We start from the raw sequence: 21095 nt of genomic DNA on the forward strand, positions 1-21095 counted from the left end.
TTTTTTTCATTCCTTTAATAACACCACTGTTACAAACAATGAGGGGGCGGGGGGGGCGTGGGGAAGGTGGCGGTAATGGTGTTACTGTGTGTGTGTGTGTGTGTGGTGGTGGTGGGGGGGGGGGGGGGGTTAAACAACACCCAGGTCTTTTTCAATGGCACGAGAATATTACGTGAAGAGAGAAAAAAGGGCTGAAACCAGACGAGGAAACAACAGGGAGGGGGAAGCGTTTGATAGCCTGCAAACAATCTCTGCAAGTGTTTATTGTTGATCCCAGATTGTTCTCGATGGCTGAGCTTTCTAAGAGCAAGTGTGTGTGTGTGTGTGTGTGTGTGTGTGTGTGTGTGTGTGTGTGTGTGTGTGTGTGTGTGTGTGTGTGTGTGTGTGTGTGTGCACGTATAAATGAGAGCACTGCTGCATGTTTGTTCCTGACCCCATTGTTTGGGTTTCAGATAGCCAGCGTCCATTTGTGAAGGACCAGCCTGAGGTGCCGGAGCTGGTCTATCTGATGGAGGGCAAGCCACTCGTCTTTCCTTGCAGAGTGACCTCACCTGATGTCTCCGTCTCGCTAGTCAAGGTGAGCAGGCAGCCGCACTTACCTGTCTCATGAAACAATAGACACTGACTTACTATAGCTGGTAATATTTGTACTTAAATTCTCCATCAAGAGACTGCTTTCTTCCTAATTCTCCACTTGACATGTGTCAGAAACACGTCATGTAAAATGCCACACTGTGACCAGAGATCATGTCAGAGTCATGACAGTCTATGGTCACAGGAGAGTGATATTGCAATGTTGCCATTATCTAAAATTGTTACAACAGTTGATGACACACCATCAGACACTCTACTACTATGATTACTGACCGGATATGGTATCTTGCATAGCATGTTTATTACATTGTTATGCAAATGTTATGTTGGTGGATGCAAGATTATGTTTTAAGGTTTTTGGTTTGATGCTGAAATAATCATTTGTTTTATTTTTGAATTAAATCAGTTAGATCTTTACCTAGCTATAAAGTACCAATAACAAAGAACTTAGAGTCAGCCAAAAATGTGACATTGATTGGGAGGTTGTTCATTTGAAGTGGGTGAAACATTGAGCAGAACCCAGCTCAAAAGGGAGGCACTCTTTCGGCGCGGCTGACCTGGGAACAGTAGAGAAGGAATAGAGGCAGGTGAGAGTCAGGGCAGGGAATGAGGAGAAGTATTGGGAAATGCTTATAGGAATACAAGAGCACAGTGCCATCAACACTTACCTGCCTATAACTAAACAACTTCACGATGAAATCTAGTGTCTACATCTAACTGCCCTCAACTTATACCGCTCCTTACATTTTGTACATTACATACTTTTGTACTCTGAAAAAATATAACCCAGTCCACAGTAGCCATTGGCATAACCAGGTGTTCTTGTAGTTCAACAAGAAGAGCAAAATGCTAACATCACTGGGATAATCAGTGCAACACCCAGCTGGCACAAATATAGATAAAAAATGTATGTCCCTGTAATATTGTAAGTTCCTTTGACTAAAAAGGCTCCTCAATCAAACTACTAAACTACCTAAATGATTAGTATCAAATGTATTTCCTTACTGTATATGGTAACCACCAGCTGGGACTTCAGGACCTCAACCAAGATCCTAATGGTCTCGTCCCACCAATCCATCTCATGCGTGGCCCGTAATTCACCCTACTCGTGTGCACTCTTCAGGCTACACACTCTCAGCTAACCTGTCATCTCCTGCTACTTCCAGCATTGGCAGCTCAGCTAGTTAACTAAGGTGCACACAATGTCAAGGTCAATGCTTTAACCTCCCTGTACAGTGTATATTAATAATGCAGTTTCAAGCAGAGGTGGTTAATCCGGCTTCAGAGAGTAAAGGTCCCCTGCCACATTAATTGTTCCAACCATATACTAAACCAGCTGATTCTATGTAGCACATAGCTCTTCAGCCAGGTATATAAGCTAATAACTAGAGTCACCTGTGTTAAATGCACAGGTAAAACCCATACATTCCACTCTGGATGCCTCTGAATGCAGAGTTAAAATGCATTGTGGGATATTTTGTCAGTTGTTAAAAGCCTCGGGTAAAAGATTGGATGCAAAATTAAAAATCTCTGTCATAGCTACTGTTCAGAATTCCCCGTCAGCTGATCCCGTGTTTCCCAATAGAGCTTCGGTTGCAACATTAATGCACTGTACTTAACCTACTGCCCTTCCACCACATCTTGTGCTTTTATCATCACTGCGCCCACACACTAGTCTTAGTGCATACAGTAGATGACTTTCATTTTTACTACTGGGCAATTCCATGCAAAGGTCATCCTTACCATGGGGGAAAGATTGATTGTGCACACACAAATTACACTCTTTTTACATCATAAATATGATGTGCAATCATACAGAAACATTTTTCACATTCCAGATTGACAAGAGAATGGTATACAAAGAGCAATGTGTATGCTCAGCTTGCCTTAAGAGCACAACTCCTTAAATTTGTAAGGCTCTTGTTTATAAGTCAGCCAGTTCCATGGTCATGTCGCATCCATAACGTTTTTTGGAAAAGGTTATGCGACATATACACTGTTGATGCGACAATGTCCAAAGTGGCTGTGCAAAGCTGATTTATATCAATGTAAAGTCTGAAAAAGAAATTGTGTCCCTTTCTTACTTTTAAAACCTTTAATGGTGCGTTATGGATGTGACGTTATGGATGTTACATAATGTGAATTTACAGGAGTGTAGACTTTATTTCACCCTCAAAGCCGATAAACGTTTGTTCTGGTTGCATGTCATTGCATGCCAACACATTACACCTTAGTGTTTTCAAGTGACATTTCAAAGATTATTAGGAAGGCCTAAGCATGGAAGGCCACAGGAAGGCCTAAGCATTAGCAAAACAAAAGATAATATTAAAATACCTCCAGTGATTGACATTGCCTATTTTCGAGTGCCCTAATAACAAAAATCTAAGCGATTATCTTCCCGTAATTGTCACACTGTTGTTAACTGGATTATCGTGTTAGCTGGTGAGTATGGCTGACTTTGCAGCTGGAGTTAACGTAGCAACCTCCTTATGTTGCAGATGTGTTCAGCCTACCATTCGCGTCTGTTTAACACAGTTTAATTTGAAATGTAACACTCTACTATTTACAAAGGTTTACAACACAATGTGCCAGCATTTGAAGTGTCAGATCCTCTGTAGCTAATACCCACAGAATAACATGAGTAATGCCAGCAATAAACTAGATGTACCGCATAGTGGTACAAAATATCAGTCTCCAAAACAATTTTCACGCTTGTTAATTTGTCTCCATTACTTTTGCAACTCATGTGCATGTAAATGAGTGTGTGCATGTGTGAGTGAATTTGTTTTTAAGAGTGTGCGTGTGTGTGTGTGTGTGTGTGTGTGTGTGTGTGTGTGTGTGTGTGTGTGTGTGTGTGTGTGTGTGTGTGTGTGTGAAAATGTACTACTTAAGTATGTGTTTTATGTAGTTTGTGGAGGACTGGTTCAGACATGTCACATCCACAATGTGAAAATGTCACATCCATAACGCCAGTTTTCCTTACATAATGCATTACAAAAATGACACATAGTTTCAAAAACACACTTTTTGTGTTCATTCAAGTCTCCTTCATGCTACATATATCATGGTTTCGGCAGTTTGTAGAAAACCTCTCTTAAAAGTGTGTCTATTTCATGTTACGTCCATAACGCTGATAAAATGCCATGTATTCTTAGGATGTAAATGATTATATGAAATTTGAGGGTTTGTCAGTATTCAGAGGACAGAGGTTACATTAAAAGTTCTGCAATTCACTAATAACTAATGCTATGCCTATGCTCTAAGACATTTTGTTTACCAATATTAGTCCAACTGTCACATCCATAACGCTGGAACTGCCCTACTAGTATTGCCACTATTACTACTACCACTTCTACTACTACTGCTCTACTACTACTGCTCTACTACTACCAGAGACTTTCTAATGAGGAGACGCAGCACTCAAAAAATCCTCCATAGAAATGCATGGGGTTAGTTTGTAACGCCAATATTTGTAACGCCAATATGGCCGTTGTCTACACATATCCCACCCCTTTCTCGGCAAAACGTCGACATGTGAATACATTGAGCCAATCATGTGGTTTGATGTGAATACATTGAGCCAATCATATGGTGTGTTGTGAAGACATCTTCCCAATCATGTGTTGTGAACTCGCCGCTGGAGCAAGATTGGTGTCGTGAAGCCTTGCGCACACGCATTTCTGCTGAATAGGATGCCCGATGAATGCCCAAAAAGCGTTGCTATGTGGCCGCCGAGTGGAGGGACTTAAAGGGCCTAAAAGGACTTTGCTACTACTTTTAGTACTACTACCACTTCTACTATTACTGCTGCTACTACTACTACTACTACTACTACTACTACCACCACTGCCATTCACAAGTGAATGCATTGTTCTTGTCACAGTGTTAGCACTTCTTTAGAGCGTGGGTCAGTGCGTCTGTTTTTTCCATGCTCCGGATATCTCACAGTGAGTGAATGAGTGTGTGTGTGTGTGTGTGTTTGTGTATGTGAGTGCACACAGAGGAGGTCCAGTGTGACATAGATACCCTTTTTTACATCATGGTCCAGAGTGTGTGGCGCCCCCCTGGCTTCCTCCCCCTGTTGGCACTATTTTCTACCCCGGAGACAGGACACAGCCATTACCCCCCCCCCACACACACACACGCACACGCACACACACACACACACACACACACACACACACACATCCCCACAACCCTCTCTTCCCCACCACTACCCATAGCTGCCACTCAGACTCTAAATGCATTTCCCAGGTTCCACACAGTGTTCACTATCCACAATGGTGGAAACCATGCTAATCTTTTGACATGTCGCAGAGAGCAATCAAGGATACTGTAAATCTGTTGAGTAATTTACTAGTGACTGTCACTAGTGATTGCCATAGAAATTGTGTAATCACAGAAAATGTAATTTGTCATCTGTGTACTGTCACACCCATATGTGCGTAAAGTCAAGCACATGGTATTACTGTACATCAGCAATTTCATTTTGATTAATTCAGTTTCTGCATGACGTTTCATACAGTTTCTATATCAGCGCTTTGCCTGGTGCTTTGCCTGGTGCATGACGCTTTCCATCCCTAAAAAGGTAGTATTGTGGCACAGGATCCCTAGACCCAAACAGGCTGTTCCTGATGGATAGCAGTGGACCAGATTAAGGCAGGATCCACTCCACGGGTAGTCTCAGGTCACTGTTGTTATACTACGTCGAGTGAGAGAAGTGGATGAGTTCAAAGAAGTCTACTCTGTCACCACCTCTAGCTATTCTTTTCCCAATTCTTCTTCTGGTGGTGTCCCATTTAACTCAAGCATTCTGAGCATCATGACTGACATCAGAACTGTTTGGGATTCCTGGAAGTGGACTTCTGACTGTGTCAAGCGAGTGATTCCTGATAACTGTGATGAGGAAAGGAAAGGAAACGGAACAGCGGGGCAGCGTCTCCTCTCCTCTCCTCGTCTCCTGTCCTTGCGCTCCCCTTGGCTCTGTGCACAGGATGGGGAGTTGTTCTGGGATGTGCCATTGATATGACAGCCCTCCCCTCCTGTCACCCGCTAAGAACAGGCAATACATTTTGTTTCTGTTTGTTGCTCGTCGACGTTCAGCTTTGTTTACGTCCTGCTCCCAATTTCTCTCTCTGTCCGTGTCACAGAGGTAACCGTTCTAAAAATATGAGAAGGACTCCTCCACCCTGCTCAAAGACTGGACTGACACACACACACACACACACTCACACACACTCACACACATATACACACACACACACAGCTGGAGTGTTTTTTTTCCTCCTGGAAGGATTTTGCACTCAACTTCAGGATCTTTAATCTCGGATCTCTCGCTCGGGAACAATACCCAGGGGGCCGTGCTCTCGCAGAAGCTGTGAAAGTGACTGGAGTGGGGAGGCGGGGGGGTACGGAGTGGTACGGAGAGAGAGTGTGTGTGTGTGTGTGTGTGTGTGTGTGTGTGTGTGTGTGGAGGGGGGATTTACTTCTCCTGTGCAAAGCCTGACCTGTGAGCCCAGCCAGAGTGTCTATATCCTGTAGTAACAGGATGTGAGGAGATGGACTGGAGTCACGTTTCCACATCCTCAACTCTTCAGTCTCAGATTCCAGGCGGACGAAGTTTGGAGTTGTGTGTAAGACTGTGTGTGTGTGTGTGTGTGTGTGTGTGTGTGTGTGTGTGTGTGTGTGTGTGTGTGTGTGTGTGTGTGTTTGTGTGTGTGTATGTATTGAAGGAAAGGCAACTAAATCATTAGGGAGCCTCCAATGAGAGCAATCACAGTCCTGGATAACAGCTGACACAAGGTCAGCTCTGCACTGCCTCCTTGCCATCACTGGGCCAGAACAAGCCTGGAGTCACCCGCTAGTCCACCGAGTGCTGCGTTGCTCTTTAAGCCAAGGGTGGGAATGCGACAAGGCCAGTCTTACCTAACACATCCACTGGAAAGGGGACGGGGGAGAGGGCGAGGGTGAAGGGGCGAGGTCCTGTGCCGAGCGGAGCGGTTCACAGTGGGAGAGAGGCGTCCACCTGCTCCCCTGAGAGAGGGCAGTACGCTTCCAGTGTCACAGCCCCACCAGTAAACATTTCCTCAAGATGATGGGGAAGAAAACAAAATCCAAGCACTCTCCTCAGGCTTCTGTAAACAGAGCTATTAGTGCCGCGTGTGTAGAGTGTGAGGAGAGAACACCGAGAACAATATCTGGCTCCCCTCGAAAAAACAAAACAAAACAAAAAAAAAAAAAAAAATAGATTGCACTTTATTGTTGATTGCACTTTATTGTTGATTGCATTAATGTGTCAAACAAATATATGGCAATATACCAAATGTTTGTTATATATTTAATGTACAGACTCAGTATTGCAAATTGAGTTTTTGTCTGTTTTTATATATTATTGTCTTGTGTGTTTACTAAGTACTGAATATAACCATATTTCAAATGCAGTTTTTATTTTATGTTAACATGGTTTGTTTGAATGTTGGACAATGCCTGTACTAGTATTTCTTCCATTCACAACACATGTCTTGGTAGTTTATTGTAGTCGTGTGTTCCAGTTTCAGGTCCCTCCCCAAACATTAAACCCAGACCAAAAGGACATTATTTGGAACAGCAAGGAGGGCTTTACACTTCGGAGTCCCTCCATTATGCACACTGGGCTGTTCTACTGTGAAACCACAGTCAACGGAATGAAACACAAACAGCACTTCTATGTCTTTAGACCAGGTAAGGATGTATTAAGTTTGTAACCAACAGAGGCATTTGCAAAACAGGAATATATATATTGCCTATCTAATTGACTGTAATTAATGATTAATTATTTGTTTCCTCAAATCCTGATGTTTGTTCCCTTACTTTCTCTTTCTCATCCCTGGTCTCTCTCTCTCTCTCTCTCTCTCTCTCTCTCTCTTTCTCCTTGACCTGTAGTGTTTGAGATATCCGATGTGTATCTGAATAGCACTGGACCAGTGCTAACACTGATGGGAGATCGGCTGGTTCTGAACTGCACCGCCACTGGTCCTCCCAACTCCAGGGTCAACATAAGATGGAGTTATCCTGGCGAGGTCAGTCCATGCATGAGTTGTTGCCCCCAGACTAGAGCACGGCACCTGCATATGTCAGAATCGCAACTGTGTGTCTTACTGTAGCAGTGGACCTCTGTACTGTATGTCTGTATGACACAGTCTTAGCTTTCACTACATGAGGTAGCCTTGCACAGAATACAAAACCCTGTCATGATAGAATTAGAGATAATGAATCTGTATTGCAATGCCAACTTGAAGGGAAAAGCTTGGTTCCCAAGATGTATAACGGCTTCCCAATACATAATGTTCACTGTAAAAATATTTAGCTTTGACTGAGCTTTATTTATGTAATAAACACAACACTACACATTGGCATATGTCAATCAAAGAAACAATGATTTATTCTATACCAATTTCCTGTGTTTCATCCACAGGGTCTTCGTAAAGTTAGAGCAAAGAGTAGCATAGAACGCAAGCGAACACACGTGGTCTTTCACAGCATTCTGACCGTCTCGGAACTCCGCAAGTATGACCGGGGAGTTTACGTTTGCCACGTGAGAAACGAACGATCACACCGCACTGCTAACACCACTGTCACAGTATACGGTGAGTACAGAGATTTTTGGGGGGATTCACCTCCAACACCATTTGTGGTTCTTGTCATATGGCATAATCTTTGCTACAGTAGGTAACTTTAATGACCGTTTTAATGACCATAATCTTTGCTACAGTAGGTAGCTTTAATGACCTTTTTATTAGCAAAATCTGAATAGCAATACAATCCTTTTGCCGTACATGTTTAAATGGCTACTCCACTGCTCTTTAAGGTAACTGCTCCTGAGTTGATTTACGAAAGGTCTAATTGTGTTTCCTGATTGTATGCATGTTTCCCCCTCACCAGACCAGCCCTTCATCAGACTGAAGCACAGAAACGGCTCGCAGGTGGAAGCATTTGCAGGGCAGAAGTCCTTCCGCTTGGTCCCCAAAATCCGGGCCTTCCCAACCCCAGAAATCATCTGGTATGAACTTTCTACTCCAGAGTCAGTGAAGACTGACCGACAAATCTGCTCTGCAGTGAATTCAAATCAAATGAAACTTTTTGTGCCTCTATAGTTTAAAGCTGAAGTCGGCAAGAATGTTTTGATCATGTTCACTGAAACTGACACTATGTTCCAACAGAACAACATAAATCAACCGGTTTTAGAAAAAAAACTTAGAGCCTCCACCTAGAGCCTGTTATTTGTTTTGCAAAAATCCACAGCTCCCGGTTCTTCTGGTCCAATCAGTGCAGGGCTGTGTGAGATCTGACTGTCAATCACAGCACAGCAGAAGCAGCAGCACATCTGTTCTGTGCACAGATCCCCCCTCCCCCTCACGCACATTACAAATCGCACAAACTCTATGGGAGGGTGCTCTGTGGTAGTGGGGGAGGGGCGTGAGCATTGTAAACATTCAAAATTCAGTCCCCTCAATCTGCCAGACTTGCTGACTGCAGCTTTAAGTCAAGTCATTTGTATTAGTACGTCTATTGATTCCATGTAACAGGGCTCCTTGGCACTGTTATCCCTTATCTACATGCATTCTAAAGCATATATTGTACAGTAGCCTACCTGCGGTGCACTCTCAGCCATTTGGGATAAAGGCACCTTCTAAATGTAGAGATATAATGTTAATGCCGTTTGTAAAGACCTCTGAATTGCCAACATGTATTAATTGCGCTACATAGTGAAACACAACTGGCCTGGCTTTGACTTGCCCTACTGACCGGTGCTGTTGTGTGTGATTGTGTGTCTCAGGATGAAGGATGGGGTAGCAGCAGCGGAGAAGTGCTCTCGGTACCACAGGGACGGGAGCTCACTAGTTATTCGGGATGTGACGGAGGACGACGCCGGACAGTATACGGTTCTGGCCGGGATTCAGAAGTTTGGGCTTTACCAGAACCTCACAATTTCACTGGTGGTGAATGGTGAGGCTAATCCCCAGACCCCCACCCCCTCTCTCTCTCTTCCTCTGCCTATATCTGTAATTGCACTGCTTACTATAGCACTTTCAGTCTAATTACCACATTTCAGCATTGTGGCACAGTCATTGTGACACAATTCACAAATTAATTTCTTTTACTGTAACAAAGCACTCACTCACACACACACTCTCTCTCTCTCTCTGTCTTTCTCTCTCTCTCTGTCTTTCTTTCTCTCTTCTTTCTCTCTCTCTGACTGTTCTCTCTGAACTCTCAGAAGTAATAGTTTAGTTTTCATATCAGTGTCCATTTCAATGTGAGGACCCTGTGTCCACTGATGACCACTCACTGGGAACCCCTGTCTTTCTTTCCCCACACAGCGAAGCCTCAAATTGGGGAGAAGGCTGTGTCAGTGCGCGACCCAGGGACCGTCCAGCGGGGCACTAGACACGCACTCCGCTGTACCTCACACGGACTACCTCCCCCCCAAATCCAATGGCTCTGGCACCCCTGTCCTCCGAAAGGCCGGTAAGCATCACCAAACAGAGTCCACCCACCGTTAAGGCCTGTCCACACAGCTGATTGGGGCAGCCGTGGCCTACTGGTTAAGGCTGGTGCTTGTAATCGAAGGGTTGCCGGTTCGATCCCTGATCCAGTAGGAAAAATGTGGGCGGGGGAAGTGGTTGAGCACTGCTCTCCCATGCCCACATCCACGGCTAAAGTGCCCTTGAGCAAGGCACCTAACCCCTCTCTGCTCCCCGAGCGCCGCTGTTGTTGCAGGCAGCTCACTGCGCTGGGATTAGTGTGTGCTTCACCTCACTGTGTGTTCTCTCTGTGCTGTGTGTGTTTCACTAATTCACGGATTGGGATAAATGCAGAGACCAAATTTCCCTCATGGGATCAAAAGAGTACTGTATATATACTTATACTGATCATAACTACACAGACAACTATTACAATGGGGGCTCTGCCATTCACAAAATTGCTCTGAGATATAATTTATTTTTCATGTTGTACATATGTAGTCATATAGTGTGTAGTATAGTATAATATAGTATCATTTTTGCTATACTGTGCTGTTTACGTGCTGTCCTTCTTAAAGAGCGATATATAAAACTGTAGTTTTTAGTCATTGTTAGCAGTGTGGACAAGCCTTTAGCCTACAATCTGGCTAGTTAGTTATTTTCACTTTAGTGGTCTATATCAAAAGTACTTACATGCTCATTGTAATTGTCCTTCCATACTAATTATAGTATTTATATACACAGTATAGGGTGTGGAGGTACAAGTGATATCCAGCAATGCTGTGAAGTACATATTAAGATTTTTCGGGTACAGCAAATATGTTAGTGATGGGCCTATTCATACATGTATAAACATTCAACATCTGGCTGTCTGAAAAACAGGTCATGCCCCATAGATAGATATGAAGTCATGCAGAACATCTTTGATCTCATTGTTAGTTTGTTAGTGGACCACAATGAGCAACACCAAATTCTATTTCAACCTACATCCTCATAGCCATTATGTAATCACCTCACCATCTTCCCACCATTGGGATGTCCCACATATGTTTTTGCACTGCACACTAAGTGGGCTTGATATGTGTATGTCTTGTTGATATGAATAGAAGCTTGTGCATTGTGTGTGTGTGTGTGTGTGTGTATTTGTTTATGCATGAGACGTGTTTTGTCTAATTCAGTGTGTGCTCAGACATGGCTTCCTCTTTGCATCCAGCACAGATGCTAGCCAAACCCTTTCATGTGTGTGTTTGTTTCTTTGTGTACGCATATGTGTGTTTGTGGGAATCCGCTTGTGCGTGTGTGTGTGTGTGTGTGTGTGTGTGTGTGTGTGATTGTGTGCCTGCTACAGTCACAGAACTCAGTGTTAACACCACCCATCAAAAAAAAAATCAATAGAGTCCCATTTGTGTGCTGGCAATCAGTCACGAAATGTGATGGTTTCCAAATCAAAAACAATGACTTTATGAGTGTCCTGCCTAGAACAGGGGTTCAGGACAGTGTTTATTATTGTGATTACTCCAATGCATCCTGACTTTCATCAGTGTTGAATTTGACACACCAATTGCCTAAATTTCTCAAGAAAGACATTAAGTGATTCAGAGGAGACACTTGGAGTGCGCACACGCATATGCACGCACAAGCAAGCAGGCAGACATATATAAGCCAAATGTTTTTGTAATTGTCCTTGATAACTAAAACACTGTCACAATACGGAAGAGACCTCCTACAGAAACATACACAAACACACATACACTCACACACACACAAACACACACACACACACACACACACACACACACACATACAGGCAGACAATCATTTGATCACACACATGCTAAGTGCAGAAGCTTGTTTTGGCTAAGGACTCGCTCCCTTGTCTCTGTTTTTTATATCAGCTGAGGAGTTCAGTTAAGGATGACCTCACTGTTGTTCCACCTGCAGAGATATGTATTGAATGACATAGTGTGAGCATTTGCCCTATGACCCTCCACACACACAGTCCTTCCGCCTGCTCCCATACCATTGTGCTTCCTTCTCTCCACCTCCTTCTGTCTCCATGGGAACAACAACGGGTCATTCATATAGTGAATAGTAGCTACTCGTTTTTTTTTTTTTTCTTTTTTAAAGGTGGGGGGGTGGTGTAAGAGCTCTGTAGCTCCACTATTCATTTCACTTCCTGCTGTTGCTATTAGCGTCGCAGGACTGAAATGTCCCAATTTCCTAGTTTACAGAGAGTCCTGTCAAGACTCTTGGGTCGCTTCCTTTTTTTCTGAAGGTTGTCTCCCATGAATCACATCTTCAAGTCAGAGGGTAACTTAGCACATGAGTTGGCCCGCTTTATTGGAAATGAATGAGTAAAGCATTGGTTTCAACTCAATTTTATGTAAAAACCATTGGTTGTCTGCACACACACAGTGTTGGGATATCAAAGTTATGTGGTCTCTGTAGTTTAGCAATACAAAGGTCATAAGTTAGACAGCGAGGGAACACATGCACAAATGTACATCTCCTTACTACAGTGTTGACCACTGTGGTTAAAAGCATCTGAGAGTCCAAAACGTTAAAAGTAAAGTGAATGTGATTTAGCGGGTGATGTTAGCTGACTGGCTGGCTGGCTTCTTCATCGCGGACTCCTTCCCCCTACTTATTCTTTCTAGCACCCCGGCGCCGCTGGCCTGACGGTCTGCTGCAGGAGGAGGAGGAGGAGGAGGAGGAGGCCCTGGAAGAGCGGCGGGCACGGCCGAGCCGGGCTGACAGGGACCAGGACCAGAACCGGACCTGGGCCTGGACCCCACCTCGGCCTGGCCATGGGAATGGCAGCGCTCTTATCTCGGCGAGGCAGGAGGCGCGGACGGGCTTCCTGTGCGAAAATCAGAGCGCTTTTCCTCTGCTTGTTTGCCTTCCTCCCCGGCGCGAGACAGCTTCCCAGCAGCGGGATTGTCCCTCTTGTCTTCAAACGTGGCATAGTCCGCTTCCTCAAAGGGCTTGATCTATTCTTGAGACTCAACCCCCCCCCCCTCCTCACTCCACCCCATCCCTGCTTCGCCACTTAACCACCCGTTCACCCACCCACCCCACCCTCCCCATCAAGTGTCCTCTGCTCCCCCTCCCCAACCCACCCCATCTCCAGCACCACCTTCCTAGCTGCCCCAACCCCACGCTGTCCGATGCTACCCCCAACACACTCCACCCCATCCTCCTGCAGTTAAACCTAACACACCTACCTCTCCCAGATCACATGAAAAGACTCTCTCCATCACCAAAGCACCCCCACCTGCCACCACCACCCCACTCCCAAAGAAAAGAAAAGGGGAAAAAACCTGTTTCCATGGCAGCACCTCCAGAGACATGCCTGTTGACATGACCTTGCAGCAGTGCATGCTGGGAACTTTGTCAGGAGGTACAGCGACCTGGGCCACAGGGTGCATGACGACGAAGAGGAGCAGCTCAAGCAGAGATGAGGAAGGTCTCCTGTGTCTCCCCCCTCCACATGGATCTGCTACTTAATTTATTGATCGCTTGTTCATTGATTCATTGATTTATTTGTTCCTTGATTTATTGATTGGTGCCTCCTAGAATTTCCAGAGCCATGTTCTCTCCCCCTCCTACGACATGAATATACACTCACTCACATACAAAGACACAGCCACATCCACACACACACACACACACACACACACACACACACACACAATGTCCTTTCAATAGTATTGCCTTTCTAGAGCATATGCGAGCCAGAGGGAGTGGAGTGCAATGCTACTCGTCCATGGCTTAGCGCCCTCCAATGCTGCTTTCGCTTGTCTGTGTCATAGAGTGGTACTATAATGGATGTATGAACCATGCCTGTCACTACAGAAAAACCAAAAGCCATCTGTTCTAGTTCTGACATCCACAAAGAAGCTGTGAGTTCAGTCTGTTACATGACTTTTAGAAGTTCATACCCACATCTTGTCATGTGAGAGAAGAGAGAGAGAGAGAAAGGAGAAAGGGAGAAGGAGAAAGGGATTGCTCACTATTTGGGATACTCATATGTCCAGTTGAAGTCTGGGCCTGATATGAAATGCCTGCTATGTAGGGATTCATCACGCTCAGAGGTTAAGCATCGATGTTTATCGCTAACCAGCCTCTCATCCTTATGTCCACTGTATCCCCATTTAAAGTGACACTGTGTATCACCAATGCCATGTTTTGATTTTGTTGTGCTGAAAACAACATTTATATATTTATGTATGTTTATTTGTGAGACTGTCCATGTGTGTATTGGAGAGAAATGGTAATGAGCGTGTGAGAGACTGCATAATGTGTGTGTGTGTGTGCGTGTGTCTGTATTTGTGTAACTGAGGTTTCTCACTTTACGGGTCTGTCCCAATGTGATTCTTTCCTTTTTATAAAGATTTTCTACGAGTAATATATGAACCTAATATTTAATAATTTTATACAACTAACTTACATATGATTATGCCAATAATTTGCCAAGTGTGTAATGTGTAAGGCTGAATACAATATATTCTGTTTTTTATGTTATTCCTTATGTATGTCTTTTACATTAAAATTTGCTTAAAATGAATTCCTTTCAATCATTGTCTCTTTTAAGTAAACTGGAGGTTTATATACTTGCATATTATAAACCTCTGAGCGGGTTCTTCACCATTCCCCTAATTGGACCACAGGTTTAGTCAGTGAAGGATTTGCCAGATGAAAAAAGTTCAGTCAGACACAAACAAATGGAAGCGTCCTGTTCAATTAAACCAATTAGACCATTTAATGTCCTCTTATCAGAAGTCAGTACTGTGAGCAGGCACATAGTGTGTGTGTGTGTATGTGTGATTGTATGAAAGTGGTTCAAGTGTGAATTCATTTTGTCTGCATGTGTGTGTAACTCGCTTACTGTATATCTGACTGTGTTTTGTGTGTGAGTGTGCATCACAGTGTTTTTCACTTTGTGTCTCAATGTGTGTCTCTGTGTGGGTGTGTCTGTGTGTGTGTTTGCGTGTGTGCTTGGGTGTAACAGCATGTGTGTGCATGTCAATCACTGTGTGTGGATGCATGTGTGTGATTGTGTATCAGTGGGTGTGTGGCGGTGTGAGTGCCCGTGTGTGTGGCCCTGCATGCGCGCGTGTTTCCGGGGAGGCGTGAGAACGCTTGTCCAGCTGATCAACACGAGACCAGAGGGATGCCAGTGTCAGTCAGACGGCCGGGCAGGCAGGCGGGCGGACACACAGACCTGGGTGGGGGTAGAGGGCTGGAGACGCTCATCCAGCCCACATAGACTGGGCACTAGGCGGGCACCCACACGGGCACCGCTCACTATCTCTGCTGAAAGGAAGAGCAATCAGACACAGGGCAGGGGGGGGGGGGGGGGTAGGGTGGAGGACCACAGGAGCACGCACACACACACACACACACACAATACAAGACATTCACCATGCTTCCAAACACACACACACAGGATATGAGACATTTATACGCAGCCAAACACGCACACACACACACAATGCAAGACATTCACCATGCAGCCAAACACGCACACACAAACACACACACATACACATGATATGAGACTTTCACCATGCAGCCAAACACGCACAGAGACACACACACATACACACATGGTATGAGGCTGTCACCATGCAGCCAAACACGCACACATACACATGTTACAAAATACTCACCATGCTGCTAAACACATACTGTATACACACACACACACACACAATACAAGACAATCACCTCAGCACATTGACAGATGCACACAAACACACGTACACAAAGACGCACACGCACGTATAAAAGTTACAAAACAGCAGTGGGAATTTGCTTTGGGAAATTGTGAATGGGAATGTTGGCCCATGACTTGGGATGCACATGAATAAAATCAATTACGCGGGCTGAGGCCCAAGAGGACCAGAGCATTCCGATGATGAGGCGGAAATGGGGAATTGTGGAAATGTGGCCGAGGATATTTCAGGAATGGGAGGAAGTTTATTCCCTTGGGACGATGTGAGTAACAGCACTTCCAGGACACCAACGTTAGGGAAGCGCTTTGCATACACACTCACATACACACACACTCTCATACACACGCTCACATACACACACACACTCACATACAGACACACTCACATACACACACTCACATACACACACAGGCACTCTTCTCTCTGTCTCTCTCTGTCCCTCCTCTCATTCACACACACACAGGCAAATAAGCACATATGCACATGCATGCACACACACACACACACACACACACACACACACACACACACACACACATAGATCATAGATCTTTGAAATCCGTTCCTACTAGTAAATGAGGTCATCTCGCCTGCTGCAACCACATGCTCCTTTAATTTAATGAGGGGGGAAATTCTTCATTTGTTTTGTCAATTGTGTGTGTGTGTTTTGGATGGGGGAACGTCATTACGCTAATGGGATGTAATCACGGTGATGGCCGTTGGTCGTTTAGGGCTTTCTTTTCCGGTTCCTTCTGTGGCCCACAGCTGTCAGGCCCACCTGCAGGAGTCCCTGTGACGTGGCCGAATCAACACAGCTGATCTCTCTCTCTCTCTCTCTCTCTCCTAAGGTGCGTCCCACCGCTTTCTCAGCCCCGCCATCATCGCACCCTGTCATGGCCGCCAGCGTGGGAGTGGAGGCCCGTGACGGAACTAACGGCAGGAACTACCACAGACAACCGCCTCCTCACCGTCACTCAGAGGCAGGAGACCGTGCAGGGCAGGAACAGGGTGAGTTCCTCGGATATTGAAACCCATGATCACACATACACACACAAATAGAGCATCTCTCTTGTAAAAAAAGTGTACAAGTGTGTATGTGTGTGTGTGTGTATAGACTTATTAGGGCTCTGAGAGTCAGCCATTTCATGTACTGCTATGATGTGTTCGATCCGTCACTAGCAATTGCTTCCCAACTACCTGGATTGATGTCAGAGTCTTTAAGGTCTTCAAATGTTCTTACAGTTTTTCACAATTGCTAAAACACATTTTTTGTGTTTTCTCAAAACTGTAAACACAACCCCCAAATCTCAAACTACATTCACTGTTCAGTTTTACAGAGGTTGTCAATTGCCTCAAAACAGCACAGTACCTGTGCTCAAAACCAAACACTGTCTTCCGATCATTCACAAAGAAGTCATAATGAACACACTACTGAGCAGGCATTAAACACTACACAAAAAATGAAAAAAAGAGAAAAAAAAAACAGTGTTCAGGGCAGCTCAATGTATAGCTCCAGGAGAAATTGCCATCGTTTACAATACAGTAAATGCATTTTGCATGAAGAAATTACAAATAACAGTTTTTTTTACAGTTGCTTAAACACTAAAATCAAAAGTATACCACAGTTAGCGAAACCTTACACTCAAGGACCAAAATATCAGCCCAGATTTGCACAACTACAGTCGTATGCAAAAGTTTGGGCACCCCTTAGGAAAACCACTGCATCAGTTTGTCACTTCCTGAGCTTTTGAAGCAGCAACTTCATTTTAACATATGTTATACTTTATGGTAACAGAAACATCTCAGTAGTGAAATAACTTGTATTGGTCCAACAGAAACATGTTTATGTGCATTTAAACAAAAATAGGCATGTGCATAAATTAGGGCACCCCTAAGAAATAATTCCATTAATATTTAGTATTGCCTCCTTTTGCTGCAATAACGGCCTGTAGACGCCTCCTGTAGCCAAAGACAAGTCCCTTAAGTCTGGCAGGTGGTATTTTGGCCCATTCCTCCACACAAAACGCCTCTAGTTCAGTCAGGTTTCTTGGCCTCCGTGCGTGGACAGCCTTCTTCAAATAACTCCATACATTTTCAATGATGTTAAGGTCTGGGGACTGGGATGGCCATTCCAGAACATTGTACCTGTGCTTCTGCATGAATTCCTTGGTGGATTTTGAACGGTGCTTAGGATCATTGTCCTGCTGAAAAATCCAGAGGTGGAAAGTAACAAATTACATTTACTCACGTTACTGTATTGAGTAGCTTTTTTGTGTATTTTGTATTTTTTTTAAGTAGTTTTTAAAATCTGTAATTTTATTTTTACTTGATTAGCCTACGTTTTGAGTGAAGTATTGTACTTCGCAAATCCAATCTGTTACTGAGTAAAACAAAAAAAAGTTACTTTTGGACTAAACCATTTTGCGCTTTAGCAAGGGAGAGTGACTTTAGACCAGGGGTATCAAACACATATTAAGTAGGCCTAGTGGGCCGGATTTGTTGGAATGAGACCTTGTGAGGCGGGGCGTCATTGTCATGGTCATTATCATTTTTCTACAGTACATGGGTATCAGAGTGTTATTTGATGATCACACAAAATTACAAATAATGTACTGCTGTCATATAGCCTACTGCTCTTTCTCTCTTGAAATGCCCTACTTCCATGTTAGTTTTTCTGCTTCTTCCTTCCTGAGGATGGTTTGTAGTGCTAGGTTTAATCAATTTATCATATTATAGAGATATTGCTTATTACACATTGTTGAAGTCAACTGGATGTGAATATCTTTTTTCTAATTTTCCCTTCCTACCTAAAACATCTGGGGGGCCGTATAAAACCTGCTGGCGGGCCTGATCTGATCCCGGGCCTTACGTATGTTTGACACCCCTGCTTAGACAGTCTTTTTCACTATTATTTGTATAGAGAAGTCAGTCAGTCAGACTTTACATTTCGTCTGACATTCATTTTGACATTAAAATTGTAAATGAAAATATTCAGGTAAAATAAAATATATTCCTTTTAAAGGGCCCCATCCTCCATTGGGGCCCTAATAATCAGTCCCACTTTCCCCCCCAGTCCGACGCCCTTGGATCTGCTGAACTCCTTTCCAACAGTTTCAGTTTCTCTCTGAAACTCAACATGGGCCTGCCTGCCTCAGCTGCATATGAGCAGCTTTTCAGTTGTGCTGGATTACTGTTCACTGCAAAGCGAGCAAGGATGAGCGTGATTTTTCACATAGATCTCCGTTTCCCGAGGTCACCGACATAGAGTAGGCTGCTGTGGTACAAAAAACAGCTAAAGCAGCCAGGCAGCTACAGCGCTACACTCTGGGGCCGTGAACATGGGGGCTCACGAACATGCCCCCATAGTGTAGCGCTGTAGCTGCCTGGCTGCAGCAACTTGAGCTAGGTAAAAGCGATTGTTTTGGGGGACTTTTCGTACCCCCCCTCCAAAAAAAAAGTAACAAAGTAACTTTTACTTAAAGTACATTTTAAATGAACTACTTTTTACTTTTACTTGAGTACATTTTCAGATGGGTAATTTAACTTGTACTTGAGTAATATTTCATGAAAGTATTGGTACTTTTACTTGAATACAATATTTTAGTACTTTTTCCACCTCTGGAAAAATCCAACCCCGGCGTAGCTTCAACTTTGTGACTGACTCTTGAACATTCTTGTCAAGAATCTCTTGATACTGTAAGGAATTCATGTGGCCCTCAACTTTAACCAAACTTCAACCTGTGCTAGCCACACAGCCCCATAACACGATGAATCCTCCACCAAACTTTACAGTGGGCAACAAGTTCTTTTCATAGAATGCAGTGTGTTTTTTCCGCCATGCATACCTCTTCGTGTTATGACCAAATAACTCAATCTTGGTCTCATCTGACCACAGTATTTTGTTCCAAAATGCTTCTGGCTTGTCCAGATGTACTTTTGCATACCTCATGCGACTCTTCTTGTGATGAACACTCAGGAAAGGCTTTTTGCGCATCACCCTTCCAATTAGCTCTTCCTGGTGCAAAGTACGCTGGATTGTGGAACGGTGAACAACTACACCATCAGCAGCCAGATGTTGTTGTAGTTCTCTGGAGGTGGTCTGTGGCTTCTCTGTGACTATTTTAACCATCCTTCGCCTGTGTCTTTCCCCTACTTTTGTTGGCCTACCACATCTTGGTTTACATCTTTGCTAACGAGCTAATCAAAGCAGTTTTGTGCTGCAACCTGTCAGCTATAAATCCATACAGGTCCATTTTTTGCATTTTATTTTATTATAATAAAACTATGTAATGCTACTCTAAGAATTTTGGTCTGGAAAACACTCAAACATCTACATCTTTGTAGGAAAACAAATCTTGTTGCTGTGATCTTCTATTATAAAGGAAGAGCAAATTGTCATGAAATCTCAGAGGGGTGCCCAAACTTTTGCATACGACTGTATAAGCACATTTTTGCATAAACAGTACACATGTTGATTTGCAAAACTCTAAACACATTTCTCTACTTTAGACACAGAAACCTCAGATGTCTCCTCTTTTCAATTTCAAGGCACTACCTTCCAAAAATACAGAGTTAGAGTTTTGCAAAAATTAGTCTATGAGATCTGCAAATTATGTTTTATATGTGAAAACTGTTGTATGGTTTATATGGTTTTGCCAAAAGGTGATCGATTCAAAAAATGTGTTTAAGCAACTGAGAATTTCGTTCAGAGAATGGAGTTTAGTGTTTTAGCAATTGTAAAATGTAGGTGGGGTATTAGCTAAGGGAGTAATAGGTGGCTTGCCATTCAGCAAAGTTTTAGGGAGACTCACATAAAAACACACTCACACCTGAATACACATAAAATGTAACAAGAGTGAATTAAGTAAAATAAAACATGTAAAAAGTTCAGTGGGCTTGTCATTGTTATTACCCATGATACACAAACCTGAATTCACTAGTTCACATTCCTGAATTTGCGTAAAGACATAAAAGCATAATACATAAAAACATAATAGAAAAGCATGTTTGGCGAGGTCTCTGGCCATGGTCCTGAAGGGCTTCGCGGATTCGTGCCAGAGTCGACTGCGCAGGCAGGATTCCACCATACACCCCCTTATTCTTTAACTATGGAAGACGGGAGGTGTAAGGGGAGGTGGTGGGTTGCGAGCGGAGTAACACCGATGCTGCAACTTCGGCAGGTAGACTGCGAATAAGTAACCTGACTGATTGAATAAGGAGGCGTGGCTAATTCCGTCACGCTCCTCCCGAACTTCCGTTT

The 21095-nt window shown here is 43.8% G+C and overlaps 1 protein-coding gene across 2 annotated transcripts in view; it reads left to right on the top strand.

Moving 5' to 3' along the window:
• flt1 (fms related receptor tyrosine kinase 1) overlaps positions 1-21095 on the top strand; it is a 46402-nt gene that overhangs the window by 4856 nt on the left and 20451 nt on the right. Inside the window, exons 4-11 of one of the 2 annotated variants that reach the window (XM_042066973.1) lie at positions 453-577; positions 7152-7314; positions 7516-7652; positions 8048-8219; positions 8515-8632; positions 9410-9579; positions 9954-10101; positions 16684-16843. In XM_042066973.1, coding sequence (XP_041922907.1) covers positions 453-577; positions 7152-7314; positions 7516-7652; positions 8048-8219; positions 8515-8632; positions 9410-9579; positions 9954-10101; positions 16684-16843 — 1193 coding nt within the window. Of the gene's footprint in view, positions 1-452; positions 578-7145; positions 7315-7515; positions 7653-8047; positions 8220-8514; positions 8633-9409; positions 9580-9953; positions 10102-16683; positions 16844-21095 lie in introns of both variants that reach the window. The other variant, XM_042066972.1, reaches the window with a different exon arrangement.

Source organism: Alosa sapidissima, chromosome 17 (assembly GCF_018492685.1).
Source record: "Alosa sapidissima isolate fAloSap1 chromosome 17, fAloSap1.pri, whole genome shotgun sequence".
In the NCBI taxonomy this organism is placed as follows: Eukaryota; Metazoa; Chordata; class Actinopteri; order Clupeiformes; family Clupeidae; genus Alosa; species Alosa sapidissima.